The sequence below is a fragment of the Lepus europaeus genome, chromosome 5 (genome assembly GCF_033115175.1).
Source record: "Lepus europaeus isolate LE1 chromosome 5, mLepTim1.pri, whole genome shotgun sequence".
NCBI lineage: Eukaryota > Metazoa > Chordata > Mammalia > Lagomorpha > Leporidae > Lepus > Lepus europaeus.
In genome coordinates, this window is record NC_084831.1 from 94421250 (window position 1) to 94436539 (window position 15290).

Here is a 15290-nt window from a genome sequence, read left to right on the forward strand (position 1 = left end):
GTTTAGTGCTTGATGAGGGCAGTGGATGGTGGAATGCCTGTGAGGATCACAGTGGGAGTCTGGAAGCAGAAACAGGGAGTATGCTCACTGTCTATCCTCTAAGTGGTCTCTCGGTTTAAAGCTACTATGATTCAATCACAGGCCTCCACTTTAGTGACTTAATACAACACAATCACTCTCCAAGGCCTCACCTTCAGACACTATAAGTGGATTAAGTGCTATTTTACTCTGTTAATATAAGAACAGAGTTAAGTTCTTACTTAACAGAGTTAAGTTCTGAAGTTAAGCCCTTAACACATGGGCCTTGGCGGGACACCCAAATTATTATCTAATCCATAACAGGAAGGGATGAGGTTTGCTAGGGAGACAGGTGTAGGATTCAGGATACATTATGAAGGCAGAGTGGGCAAATCATGTGGAGTGATTAGATGTTTGGGATAAATTAAAGATGATTGTTAACTTGGAGTTGGCTTAAGTGGTAGTATGTACTGATCTGAAGAAATCTGGAGGGGGAAGAGAGTTAGGGACAGAATCAAAAGTTCTGTCTAGGAAGAGTTACAGTGTTAGGAAAGGGTTGTCAACTTGGAAAGTCAGTAGCTTTCTTGTCCAATATAAGTGTTTGTGCATGATTTCCGTAGGCAAGTGGGTAATACTTAGGTTCATGATGCTGTAAGTAAGATTGCTTTGAAAGCATTGCTGTCAAGGGCCGTGATGCAGTCATGTCTGTCAGGAAAAACTGACTAGGTAAGCTATCTTGGATCACTGAGAAAGGTCCTAAGATGCATAAACAGTGCATATCAGATAAGAATTGTAATTGCTACTGGTGAATATTTTCTCTCAAGAAGAGATGGGCAAGCTTGGGACTGCCTCCCCTCTAGGGCCTCCAGGGCACACACCATGCAGTATAGCCACTCTGCCCCACTCCTTCCTTTTTTTAAACCTTAGGGAAAATCAGATTTCCATCGAAGAAGTCATCAAATCACTCGTGTTAATTTGTTATTTCTAAAACTTGAAAAGATTTACGGAAGTCAACTTCTTACATATCAAATTACTCTTCTTAGTTAAGTAAAATATTTTAAGTGATTATTGTATATTCTAATTTTATATTTGTTTTGGTTGTACTAAAAACAGTTATAATTCAGAGGAAATATGCATGCTGTTATCCACATTTATCTCCCACTTATGCAAATAGTTTTTCAGAAATTTCAGACAATCTTCCTGTTATGCACTGAAGTATGCTCTGCAAAAATTGGCCAAGATCTATTTCGTCTTTTTAATAGTGAGAGGTAAAATGAAAGACTGAAAGATCCAATTAAGTGGGTCTTAGTCCCTATTCCTGATGTAATTCTGTTCTTTGGGGGATTAGTGGAGTAAGCTGCAATCTATTTGCAATTAGTTTATCTACTTGGCAGACTCTTTCTGGCAATTTTTAAATCCCCAGCTGACAAGGCTTTGCCCACATAACATTTCATTTTGGTGCCCCGCTGCCCTCTGGAAAAAGTCCACATTTTTAACCTAATTTATCAGGATCCTTTTTTCTCTATCCCACTTTAGGCTAGAGCCAAATGGGACTATTTCAGACCCCCATCTATCTGGTTTCTCTGTTGCTTCCCAGCCTCGGTGCTACTGTTCTCTCGGATTGAGACACACACACACACACACTTTCTCTCTCTCTCTCTCTCTCTCTCTCTCTCTCTGTCTCTCTCTCTCTCTCTCTCTCCTTCTCCTCTTCCCCCTCCCCGTCCTCCTCCTCCACCTTTCCCTCTACAGTCTGGCATCCTGGGCTTGGCTAACTCATATTCAACCCTCCAGTCTACACAAGGATTCTCCGGGGAAATCTTCACTCACTCCTCGGGACTGATGCATTTCACAAAATCTTCCTAGTGCTCTGGATCTCCTCCAACCTGTTTATATCTTTTGAAGCCTGATTGCTCATCGGTGACACTTACTGGAATGCAAATTCCTTAAGAACAGGAACTCTTCCTTATTCTCCAGGCAAATAGTGGCCATTAAATATTTGCTGAATGAATGAATGCATAAATATAAAGAAAATGTAGATTTGATATATTATAGGAAATAAAATTATGCATGAAGAGAAATATTTTACCTGAAATAAGTATATTTTAGGATAAGTAGAAATTGTGTTGCTTTGTGTTACATTATGCAAATTATTCTTACCCTACATTAACAAATACAAATTATACTTTAGATATAGTTTAAAGAATAATATAGACTCCTCATGTGGTAAGTTTTAGTATATGGTAAATATAAAGTGTGTTTCCCCCCTGAAAATTAATGTAATTACAGGTATTGTTAATAACAAGAACAACCATCATAATTACATAGCATTTTTTATTGCAAAATGTAAATCCAAGGACTCCTGTGAGTTTATTGAAAATATTATTCCCTCCTGGAACCTTTACACAGCACTAGGCACCAGAAAATCCAGTGTTCCAAAGGTGCTCAAGGTCACCATGGGAACCACAGGGAACAATGTTTGTGGCCCAGGCTTCTGGAATGGAAGAACATCTGTGCCAAAGGGGAATTTAGGAATCCATGGAGGATGGGGTTCTTGACCCCAATCATGCCATGGAGAAAGGCATTATGGTCAGAGGCAGTCAGAAATGAAGAGGATGTTAACTTGTTCCCTGTGGAGTTGTCTTTGGTTGATAGAACTCTGTGAGTGCATATTTTACTTATGTTGTTAGCTAGGCATGAATTAAATAACAATACCTAGATGCAAATAGATATCAACATTTGAGGCTGGTGAAAATTAGGTTTTGGAAATGAGTTAGTGTTTCATAATCTATGCTTTTAACATGAATAACAGTTACTTGTGTACTTTAGCATCACAGTGTGGTACTCTTATTTAATTCCACTGTTATTTTGTGTTAAGAATTATTATGATCCCTATATATCATCCAAGGATAACTCCAAACAACGCATACAATTGTTGGGAGAGTGAGGCCTACTACCTGGGCTTTTGCTTGCAACTCCGGTATTTTTTATACTACCCCATGCTAAAGGAGGCGATTTATGTGTCCAGATGACCCACACAAGTTCATCTCCCAACAGCTTTATTGAATATTTTTTATTCATTTTCCAAATATATGTTGAGCCTCCAATTTATGTCAGTTTGCTCATCTTAAAAATAGGATTAACAGTAAGAGAATGCCTTAAGACATTGATGTGAGAACTAAGATGTAAATTGCCATGCTTAGTTTTCAGTGAAATGTAAATGTTATATATAATCATTGTCCTGGTAGAAGTATGTAGAGTATGGAAGAGACATAAATATGCATTTGAGAGTGAAATTCAAAACTTGAGGTTACAATGTGTAGCTCACTGAAATTTCTCAGCATGGCAGTGATGGTAGGAGTGGTCATGGTAGAGGTAGTGGTGAGAGTGGGTGAGGAGTCATGTGGGGAAAATTATTTTATAATAATAATAAAACATGGGAAAATTGACTTCTTAATGTTTTTTTCTGTGAGAGTAGGAGTGACAAATAAGTGCAAATGGATAAGTTCTATACAATTTAAAAATGCACTGAGTTGTTAGCCTACTTTAAAAAATATAGCAATCTGGCCAATAAATGGACTACTATTAAGTGCATTGACTTGGACATGGATTTTTCCTTTACTTTCTGAAACTGCATCATTTGTTATTGGCTGCAGTAGTCAAGGATGACTATTGAATTGACTTGCTAAATTTAATGTTCACTAAGTCACTGCTTCTTTTTTTAACTTTTATTTAGTAGATATAAAATTCCAAAGTACAGTTTATGGATTACAATGGCTTCCCCCCCATAACTTCCCTCCCACCCACACCCCTCCCATCTCCCGCTCCCTCTCCCATTCCATTCACATCAAGATTCATTTTCGATTATCTTTATATACAGAAGATCAATTTAGTATATATTAAGTAAAGATTTCATCAGTTTGCCCCCACATAGAACACAAAGTGCCAAATACTGTTTGAGCACTAGTCATATCATTAATTCATATTGAACTACACATTAAGGACAGAGATCCTACATGGGGAGTAAGTGCACAGCAACTCCTGTGGTTGACTTAGCAAATTGACACTCTTGTTTAAGGCGTCAGCAATCTCCCCAGGCTCTAGTCATGAGTTGCCAAGGCCATGGAAGCCTCCTGAGCTTGCCGACTTTGATCTTATTTAGACAAAGCCATAGTCAAAGTGGAAGTTCTCTCCTCCCTCCAGAGAAAGGTACCTCCTTCTTTGATGGCCCGTTCTTTCCACTGGGATCTCACTCGCAGAGATCTTTCATTTAGGGTTTTTTTTTTTTTTTTTTCCAGAGTGTCTTGGCTTTCCATGCCTAAAATACTCTCATGGGCTCTTCAGCCAGATCTGAATGCCTTAAGAGCTGACTCTGAGGCCAGAGTGCTGTTTAGGACATCTGCCATTCTATGAGTCTGCTGTGTATCTCGCTTCCCATGCTGGATCATTCTCTCCCTTTTTTATTCTATCAGTTAGTATTAGCAGACACTAGTCTCATTTATGTGATCCCTTTGACTCTTAGACCTATCATTATGGTCCATTGTGAACTGAAATTTATCGCTTGGACTAGTGAGGTGGCATTGGTACATGCTACCTTGATGGGATTGTATTGGAATCCCCTGGCACATTTCTAACTCCACCACTTGGGGCAAGTCAGCTTGAGCATGTCCCAAATTGTACGTCCCCTCCCTCTCTTATTCCCACTCTTATGTTTAACAGAGATCACTTTTCAGTTAAATTTAAACACCTAAGAATAATTGTGTGTAATTATGTAGCTCAACCAATGGTTTTAAGTAGAACAAACAAAAATACTAAAAGGGATAAAGTATTAAGTTGTACATCAACAGTGATGATAAGGGCTGATCAAGTCACTGTTTCTCATAGTGTCCATTTCACTTCATCAGGTTTTCTTTGGTGCTTGGTTAGTTGTCACCGATCAGGGAGAACATATGATATTTGTCCCTCTAGGACTGGCTTATTTCACTCATCATGATGTTTTGCAGGTTCCTCCATTTTGTTGCAAATGACCGGATTTCATTGTCTTTGACTGCTGTATAGTATTCTATAGAGTACATGTCCCATAATTTCTTTATCCAGTCTACTGTTGATGGGCATCTGGGTTGATTCCAGGTCTTAGCTATTGTGAATTGAGCTGCAATAAACATTAATGTGCAGACAGCTTTTATGTTTGCAAATTTAATTTCCTTTGGGTAAATTCCAAGGAGTGGGATGGCTGGATTGTATGGTAGGGTTATATTCAGGTTTCTGAGGAATCTCCAGACTGACTTTCATAGTGGCTTAACCAGTTTGCATTCCCACCAACAGTGGGTTAGTGTCCCTTTTCCCCCACATCTTCTCCAGCATCTATTGTTGGTAGAATTCTGAATGTGAGCCATTCTGACTGGGGTGAGGTGAAACCTCATTGTGGTTTTGATTTGCATTTCCCTGATTGCTAATGATCTTGAACATATTTTCATGTGTCTGTTGGCCATTTGGATTTCCTCTTTTGAAAAATGTCTATTGAGGTCCTTGGCCCATCTCTTAAGTGGGTTGTTTTGATGTTGAAATCACTGCTTCTTTTTTTTAAACTTTTATTTAATGAATATAAATTTCCAATATACAGTTTATGGATTACAATGACTTCCCCCTCCCTTAACTTCCCTCCCACCCGCAACCCTCCCCTCTCCCACTCCCTCTCCCACTCCCTCTCCCCTTCCATTCACATCAAGGTTCATTTTCAATTCTCTTTATATACAGATCAATTTAGTATATATTAAGTAAAGATTTCAACAGTTTGCACCCACATAGAAACACAAAGTGAAACATACTGTTTGAGTACTAGTTATAGCATTAAATCAAAATGTATAGCACATTAAGGACAGAGATCCCACATGAGGAGCAAGTGCACAGTGACTCCTATTGTTGACCCAACAAATTGACACTCTAGTTTATGGCGCCAGTAACCACCCTAGGCTGTCGTCATGAGTTGCCAAGGCTTGGAAGCCTTCCAAGTTCGCCGACTCTGATCATATTTAGACAAGGTCATAAAAGACAGGGTGAGGATAGTAACCAATGATCCTAAGAGTGGCATTAACCAGGTCTGAACAATTATACAGCATTAAGTGGGGAAGAGGACCATCAGTACACACAGGTTGGGAGTACAGCCATTGGTGGTAGAGTAGAGGTTATGATTACAAAGGAATGGCCAGCACCGTGGCTTAACAGGCTAATCCTCCACCTTGCGGTGCCGGCACACCAGGTTCTAGTCTCACTTGGGGCACCAGATTCTATCCCGGTTGCCCCTCTTCCAGGCCAGCTCTCTGCTATGGCCCGGGAAGGCAGTGGAGGATGGCCCAAGTCCTTGGGCTCTGCACCCACATAGGAGACCAGGAGAAGCACCTGGCTCCTGGCTTCGGATCAGCAAGATGCGCCGGCCGCAGCGGCCATTGGAGGGTGAACCAACGGCAAAAAGGAAGACCTTTCTCTCTGTCTCTCTCTCTCACTATCCACTCTGCCTGTCAAAAAAAACAAAAAACAAAAAACAAAAAAAAAACAAAGGAATGAGACCCAAGGAAATCACTGCTTCTTAAACTATGCTCTGTAGAATGCTTGTATCCTACTAATAAATCACAGGAGCAGAAAAAAATTCAAATTTTTATAGAAGCCATGTGAGAACAATAGCCAGGCAGACAAAGCAACATCTTCTTTTATTTCATTATAGGCTTAAATTATCTCAATCTTTTCTTTAAGTGGTTTGAAGAAAGCAGCTGAAGATATTATGGATATGTTATAATTCTTTTAAGATTTGTTTTACTTATTTGAAAGGAAGAGTGACACAGAAAGCAGGAGAGTCACAGAAAGAGAGAGATCTTCTCTCTGCTGATTCACTCCCCAACAGGCTGCAACAACCAGGGTTAGGACAGGCCAAAGTCAGAATCCAGGAACTCCATCCTGCTCTCCCGTGTGGTCAGCAGGGGCCCGAATACTTCCGCTTTCTTCTCAGGGATCAACATGGAGCTGGATTGGAAGGGGAGCAGATGGGACTGGACTTGGGTGCTTGAACATGGAATACTGGTGTTGCAAGATTTTGCTTAACCCACTGTGCCACAATGCTGGTGACCTATTGTTTGATATTTATTACCCCCCAGATTTAAGAATCTATAAGATGAACAATGTAATGAAGCTGTTAGAATAAAATTATGAAAAGGTTGTCAGTATTAGGGAAAATAATGAAATAATACTGGTCTTACTTCTACCACTAAATAGCTATATGACTTTTTTTTTTTTTTTTTTGACAGGCAGAGCAGAGTTAGACAGAGAGAGAGACAGAGAGAAAGGTCTTCCTTCTGTTTGTTCACCCCCTAAATGGCTGCTACCGCTGGCGTGCTGCGCCGATCCGAAGCCAGGAGCCAGGTGCTTCCTCCTGGTCTCCCATGCGGGTGCAGGGCCCAAGCACTTGGGCCATCCTCCACTGCCTTCCCGGGCCACAGCAGAGAGCTGGACTGGAAGAGGAGCAACCGGGACAGAACCAGCGCCCTGACCAGGAGTAGAACTTGGGGTGCCGGCGCCGCAGGTGGAGGATTAGCCTAGTGATCCGCGGCGCCGGCCGTTATTTGACTTTTTTGATTTATTTACTTGAAAGTCAGAGTTACTGACAGAGAGAGGGAGAAAGAGAGAGAAAGAGAGAGAGAGAGTATCTTCCAACTGCTGGTTCACTCCCTAAAGCGCCATAGCATTCAAGGGTGTGCCAGGCAGAAGCCAGGAGCTAAGAGTTTCAACCTGGTACCCATCAGGGGTAGCAAGGGTCTAAGCACTTGGGCCATCTTTTGCTGCCTTCCCAGGGGCATTATCAGGAAGCTTGATCAGAAATGGAGCAGCTGAGTCTTGAACACGTACTCTGATATGCGATGCTGGTGACGCAAGCAGCAGTTTAATCTGGTGTGTTGTAACACCAGCCCTTTCTCATATTATTTTTTTTCCTTCTGTTTCGATACATAATTTTAAAAAAAGATTTATTTATTTATTTGAAAGTCAGAATTATACAGAGAGAAGGAGAGGCAGAGAGAGAGAGAGGTCTTCCATCAGCTGGTTCACTCTCCAATTGGCTGCAATGGCCAGACCTGAGCTGGTCCGAAGCCAGGAACTTCTTCTAGGTCTCCCACGCAGGGGCAGGGGCCCAGGCTCTTGGCCATCTTCTACTACTTTCCCAGGCCATAGCCTAGAGCTGGATCGGAAGTGGAGCAGGCAGGACTTGAACCTGTGCCCATATGCAATGCTGGCACTGCCGGTGGCAGCTTTTCCTGCTATGCCACAGTGCCGGCTCCCATAATTTTTTTTTAAGCTTTATTCTAAAGGCAGAGTTACAAAGAGAGAGAAGGAGAGAGAGAGAGAGAGAGAGAGAGAGAGAGAGAGAGAGAGAGAGGTCTTCCAACTGCTGGTTCACTCCCCAAATTGCACAACAACTGGGCTGGGCAGGCCCTAGCCAGGAGCTTCTTCTTACCTCCAACGTGGGTGCAGGGGTCTAAGCACTTGGGCCGTCCTCTGCTGCTTTCCCAGGTGCATTAACAGGGAGCTGGATGGGAATTGGAGCAGCAGGGTCTCGAACACGTGCCCACATTGGATGCTGGCATTGCTGCACTGCTATGCCACAGCGCCAGCCCATTGCCATGTAATCTTGTAGATGAAGTGTTTAACAAAATCCCTGAGTCCTTGTCCATTATTCTTCACTCTCATCGTCAGGTTTGGCCTCTGCTAAATCCCTTGCACTCCATGGAGTCTGTTTGAAAAGTTTAACATTCTGATCTCAGTCCCACCTGGCTCTTACCAATTTGATTCTGGTTCAGAATTCTTAAATAGGCACTGGTAATTAGTGTGAAGCAAAAATATGGCTGGATTAGGCCACAAACTAGGCATTTGTGGATACCTATTTTATTTTTTTTGACAGGCAGAGTGGACAGTGAGAGAGAGACAGAGAGAAAGGTCTTCCTTTGCCGTTGGTTCACCCCACAATGGCCGCCGCGGCAGGCACGCTGCGGCCGGTGCACTGCGCTGATCCCAAGGCAGGAGCCAGGTGCTTCTCCTGGTCTCCCATGGGGTGCAGGGCCCAAGCACTTGGGCCATCCTCCACTGCACTCCCTGGCCACAGCAGAGAGCTGGCCTGGAAGAGGGGCAACCGAGACAGAATCCGGTGCCCCGACCGGGACTAGAACCTGGTGTGCCGGCGCCGCAAGGCGGAGGATTAGCCTATTGAGCCACGGCACCGGCCTGGATATCTATTTTATAAACCACCTTAAATCTATACATTTTTGGTACTCTTGTTCTACTGTAATACTTTTTGCACATATATTTTACTAAAAGCTGTTGTAATTTATTTTGGCATCAGACAATATATTTAAGCCATTGAAATCATAGTGAATTTTGAATTACTCAGCAGTAAAAGTTTCTACTGCTTCTTGTTTCATACTAATTTGAAAATTAACTTCTAGAAAGAATTCAAAGTATTTATTATAGATTTTTTTACTTGCTCAGCTAACATTGTCATCACTAAACAAGTAACTAATGAGAAATGGAGATAATTTTTAAAGAATGGAATCTGTAAATCTCTGAGCTGTCAGCCCTTTCACTATCCTGAGCTCATTTTCCTTTCTCTATTCTAACGAGAGAGAGGCTGTTCCTCTTTCCTTGCAGCTGATGTAACTTAGTTCTTCCCTCCTTCTTCTCTCATGCTCTCTTCCTCCCCCTTCTCTTTCACCTTCTTATTGCTTTTGCTTCCATTCTGAGTCTTTTTCTGACTTCAAACCTGATCATTCCAGGTCCCTACTGGCCTTTGTTCAGGTTGGAGATACACTTTAGGCGAAATTAGACAAAGTGGTGATGAGACTGGACTGAAAGTGAGGGATTGTGAAGCCACATAATATATATTGGAAAAAATGGGGATTTGAATCTGGAGAATTCTAAGGGGAAGATGTGATGAAAGACACTACCTTGGTGTTTGCAGAGTTGTCCTGTATAGGAAGAGTAACTAGGAGTTTCCAGTACAACCTTAAGGGGAGGAATTGGAACCAGAGGGTGTTGAAGTCACTTGGTGTTGCCTCCAGCAGTGTTTTCTGTCTCTGCAGGTGCACATGCCTGGGCTGCAGGGTGTCCAAGGCAGTGTGCAAACACTGGTTGCAGATTTAAACTTCAATGTTGTTTTTAAACTCAAGACACTTTCTATGCTTACCTGCTCAGTTTGTAGTAAGAACTCCCTTTCCTGCAGTTGAGCTATATCTTAAATCTCTTAGTGTTTTCTTTATGTGCAAAACATCTATCTTTTTTGTACATAAAATGAAATAAAATAAATTTGTTTTATTTATAAGTGGAGTGGTTGGAAAGAAATGCCTTCCATTATCTTGCTCCATAGACTGAAAAGCATGCCCTTATTATGAAACTACAATCAGTAGGAACTTTGACCTCATGATAATTGAGACAATAATGTGTTTTATGATCTCATTAGAACCTTGGCATGTATGTGTGTCATGTGTACTCTATCTTGTTCACATTTTTCTTATTCCATTTAGATTTGATTTAGGGAGATTCTATCACACTGACACTTATTTTCCTGTAATGCAACATAAAAAAAAATTTTAGTACTTGTAGCTTCTATTCCCTTAAAAACAATAAATTTATATTATAAATATGCTAAGGAAAAATGAATCTTTTCATTTTGATTTATTTTATTTAGTAGGTTGCAACTAATTCTTCATGACAAAATTTGCCAATCAGGGGAATTATATGAAAGAAAATGCTTTTGTAAATTAAGTTTAGAAAACAAGAGAATGTTTAATTAAATCTGGCTTCTCTGAAAGTGTAGATTTGCAGTTCCTGTTATTGGACTGTTTACTTTGTGAAATTAGAGTGCATTGAATGAGAAGCCCAGCTTCTTGTTCCTACCGTTCTTTTTCTAGTACAGCATTCCAGTGAAAAATTATCAGGGAATTTAAATGAGTTCAGCTTCTACAAGGATGTCAAAACAGCCACTTTGGAAATAGGTTATTATCACTGGATTTATTTAGCCTCTTAAACAAAGGAGCTAAGTTTTTAGAGAGATTTATATACTTTGCTTTTTCATATCCTTCACCTATAAAATCTCGGAATTTTTCACTAGAGCAATCTGATTTGTCCACGCGATTGTTGACATCAAGATCTGGTGAATAAACATCAGGCAAAATTCAACTTTTTGCTTTGAAATTCCACAGCCACAGCCTAGGTTAGGTGAGACACCCTTTTAGGAATTTCACAGTTTTAGAACTTTGATTTTTCTCCCCTCCTCGTATGACAACTTAGGGGATGTTGAGAAGTGCTCCTGCGTTTGTATGGTTTTGGGCTTACAGTTACAGATCTGGATGGTGGACAGGTGGTGTTTTGAACTGTTTTGCAGGGGTAATTCTGGTTAGAATTTCTGACGTGTTTCAAATAGCGCTCGCACACAGGAAAGTAATGGTTACTTCATGATTTTTGGGGGCGTCCGTGAAGCAGACCCGCGAGGACTGCGAACAAGGAGTTAGCCTGTCCTCCCCGGCCCCAGAACGCGCTCGCTCCACGCCAGCCGCCCGGCTCTTTCCTCGCGCGCCCTCTCTCTCCCGAGAGGTAAACAGCCCGCAGCACAGGGCAAGGCCGGCGCAAAGCCGGCTCTCGGAGAAGCCACTCAGGGCGCATGCTCTGCCGATGGCGGGTCTGTAGCGCCATTTTCGGATGCCCACCCAGCAGGCAGGTCCGCGGGACAGCGGGCATTAAAGTTGTTCAGACAGTGGGAAGAGCTCGCAGAGGCAAGCCCAGGGCCTCTCGGAGAGGAGCCCTGCCTGCCGCGCGTCGCCGTAGCGCCGTGAAGACATCCTTTTGTGTAACTTTCCCGGGTGGACAAGTGGCCCCCCTGCCTTCTCTGCCTCGGGCCGCGCTGGCCTTGGCTGGCCCGCCTCGCCCGCTCCGGGAGCCCAGCGATACACAAAGCAGGCATTTGTGATGATTTCGCGCTCACAGTGGCGTCCTCAAACTGGGACGTGGAGGCTGGATGGGGACGTTTGATACCCGCGAGAACAAAGCGCGGGTTGCATCCGAGTCTACTTCTGTGCAGAGGAAATCAGTTCGTGGACTTCCAAGCTAGGAAGTGGCGCTTCCTTTTCAATTTCTTTTCTTTTTTTTTTTAAATATAAAGATGGAGACCCCTTAGTGGTGGGGATGCAGGTTGGCTGGAAGGTCAGCGGGAGGTTAGGCAGGGCGCGGGGAAAATCAGGGATGTTTAAGTGTGGGTGCGCGCGCGTGCAAGAGTTTAGAAGAAGATGGGGGCGTGCGAGGAAATGAGAGGGACTGAAAAGAAAACCGTGGAGTGGGAGAAGACTTTCTTGAGCGCAGAAGAGGAAGGCGTGCGGGTGCCTGCTGGCCTCCGAGGCCGCTCCGCGGCGGCCACTCGCGCCCCCCACCGTTTCATTCATAAGTTTCTGGCCCTGAGGCCCCGCCCGGCTCCCCCGGGCCCGAGGGCCGCGTTTCCCGTACTGCAATTGGTGAGCGGCAACAAAGCCTTAGCAACTGGCTCCTAGTGACCCGCGGGGCGCCTGGTAACTGGGGCGCGGGCCGGCGCGGAGAAAGCAGCAGGGCTGTCCCTTTAAGGGATGGCCGCGGAGCCGTGAAAGTGGAGGGGGCCGAGGGGGGGGCGGGGAGGAAGGTCTGGGGGCGGACCTAGGGGGAGGAGGAGGAGGAGGAGGAGGAAGAGTTGCTGCTGAAAGGAGGTGGCGGAGGAGGAGCCGGAGCAGCTGCTGCCAGCCCGCGGGCACCGGAGTCCTGCCCGCTGCCGCACGAGTAGCCACGGGCGCGATCGGGGCCAGCCGCGTCCTCCTCCATGATCACTTTGGGAGCCGGGGGAAGACTTGGCCGGGCCGTGAGAGCTGGTTTGCGTTTCCCAGGAGCGGCGGCCGCGGAGCAGCAGCAGCAGCAGCAGCAGCAGTCCGCTTCGAATCGGAGCGGCCACAGCCCGGGGCGTGTGCGCCCCGCGCGGAGCGGGCTCGGGTTCCCCACGGAATGTCCCCGGGGCGCCCGGCGCGCTGACCCTGCAGCCGCCTCCACCCTCGGCGCCCGCTGCCTCCCTCGGCCGGGCTCGGTGTTCCGGACCGTGAGCTTCCTGGCTCCTGGGCAGTGGGGAAGCCCCCGGGGGCGGGTGACCTCAGCTGGCCACGACCCAGCCCTCCTCCGTGCGTAACTCGCTTAAGATGGCAGCAGAGTCAGGGGAGCTAATCGGGGCTTGCGAGTTCATGAAAGGTGAGGCGCAGCCGCCCCGCATCCTCCGACCCTCCCTCGTCCCCAACTCCTCACTTCTTGCCAATGCGTCCCAGCCGCTGTCCCAGGCTTCTCCCGGGTCCCCGGTCCTGTGGCCGCTGCGCGCGCTCAGGTCCCTCTCGCCACTCTCCAGTCCCCGAGGACCCCCTGCTTCCGGCTTCTCTTTCTTGCGTTCCCTCTTTCCCTCTGCAGATCCCTGGGATGGCCTCCCCGGCTGGTGATGGGACAGCGCTGGCTTCTGCCGGGGCCCGGCACCCTGCAGCTTCTGGGGATCCTGCACCAGTTGATCCTTTCGGCCGCCCCTACCCCATCGTTGCCGGTCTCGGTTTTCGGGACACCCCAACCCCCCTCCCCCAACCACACCCCCTCGTCTCTCCTTCCTTCCTCTTGAAGTCTTCGGAGCTGCTGGGGAGAGGCTCGCTTCTCTCTTCCCCTTCGGCAGCTGTGAGGTCTGGAGATTTCAGAACCAAACTTACGTCTCCAGGTCTGCTGGTACCCCCAGCATTGGTGTCCTCTGGCGGGCGCTCGGCCACGGGCTGAGTCCCTGGGTCCGGCCCCCCTCCTGTCTCTCTCACTGTTGTGCTCTGGGGGCTCTGCTTTCCGAGAGAGATCTGGTTTCTGCAAGAATTTCACGTGTTAATAGGGTTCTTTAAATTATGGGTAGCACATGTTATTTTGAGCCTTCTGTTTTATCATCAACCTTCACCTCAGCTTCCCCACTTCTCATATGTTTTCTCCTGTCTCTTATACTTGTCTTTCAGATCGGTTATATTTTGCTACTTTAAGGAATAGACCAAAAAGCACAGTAAATACCCACTATTTCTCCATCGATGAGGAGCTGGTCTATGAAAAGTAAGTTTCTATTTTTCTTTTTTTTTTTTCTCTCATTTAGGTTGTTGGCTCTTTGGTGAGGACACACAATGCACCTTTATGGAAGTTTTATTCAATTTTCTCCTGTGGTGCAAGTAACAATACTAGATATTTCTTTCAAAGGCTCAGGTGTTTGGGAAGAGGTGCAGAGCAAATTCACATAATTTGAACCTGTCAACACCTCAGTCCTTCTAGACTTCTGTCTGTATCAGTTCTTCTTACCACCCCAAAAAACAGCAACTATACATGACCAATGCTTCCTAGAGTGAGACCAAGCAGATCCATCTCTGTCATTGCCAGACTGTAACTGGCCGGTGAATCAGTCACCAAGTATTTATGGGACAACCACAGGGTGCAGGACAGTGTGTGCACTACAGGTACGTAAGATTACAGTGCACAAGGCGTCTTTTGTACCTTCGCCTGTTTTTATTTGTGCAGCTCCTTTGCAGAAAGTGGAACACATGAGCTGCAGGGAGCTGTATCCGAGTTGTATCCATGAGGAAGACTTTGCCCGTGTGACAAATTATTGATTGAGTTGTGTTATTCAGGTGCCCCAAACTTCAGGCTCTTCTTTTCTTTGCCTTTGAGGAAGGAGTACAGGAGTGCTGATTTACTTTCTTTGGTTACTTTGCTTGTGGGGGATTAGGATTGAGAGTGGAAAATAGGAAAAGGGAACAGTTTTCTGTGAAACAGCACTGATCCACAGGAAAAAGATGATAGGAAAGTTCATGGGAAATGGATGTAAAAGGGCTGCTTTTGTTACCAAAAAATGAAATCTGTGCATGGTTTTTGCATAATACACATTTTCCATGAATTTTCTGAAGACGCTTTGTGAATCTCTATTCAGTAAAAGCAGCAGATGATAAGGAATAAGAAGGCTGAATTGATTTGGGTATGTTCTTTTTATTAAAAGAGCTGGTATTTCAGAGGAGTCTACTATCTTCTAATATAAATATTAGTTTGCTGTCATAGCTGTCGTAACAAAAGGTACAGTTGCATGAGCCCTGTAACTTCCTAGCACTTGTGCTGCTATAAAGGACATTTGGCTGTGCTGCCTAAGGATCTGGGGCTTACAGCAGGCCTTTGAAGAGTAA

At 44.8% G+C, this 15290-nt stretch overlaps 1 protein-coding gene across 4 annotated transcripts in view; it reads left to right on the plus strand.

Annotated features, from left to right (window-relative positions):
* Positions 1-11729: 11729 nt before the first annotated feature.
* Positions 11730-15290, plus strand: part of CDC14A (cell division cycle 14A) — a 183159-nt gene continuing 179598 nt past the window's right edge. The window contains exons 1-2 of one of the 4 annotated variants that reach the window (XM_062191828.1): positions 11730-12557; positions 14088-14178. Coding sequence is in view for 3 of the 4 variants with exons in the window: in XM_062191826.1 (XP_062047810.1) it covers positions 13260-13308; positions 14088-14178 (140 nt within the window). In the remaining variant the exon portion in view is untranslated. Of the gene's footprint in view, positions 12558-13147; positions 13309-14087; positions 14179-15290 lie in introns of those variants that run through there. The other 3 variants (XM_062191826.1, XM_062191830.1, XM_062191827.1) reach the window with 3 other exon arrangements.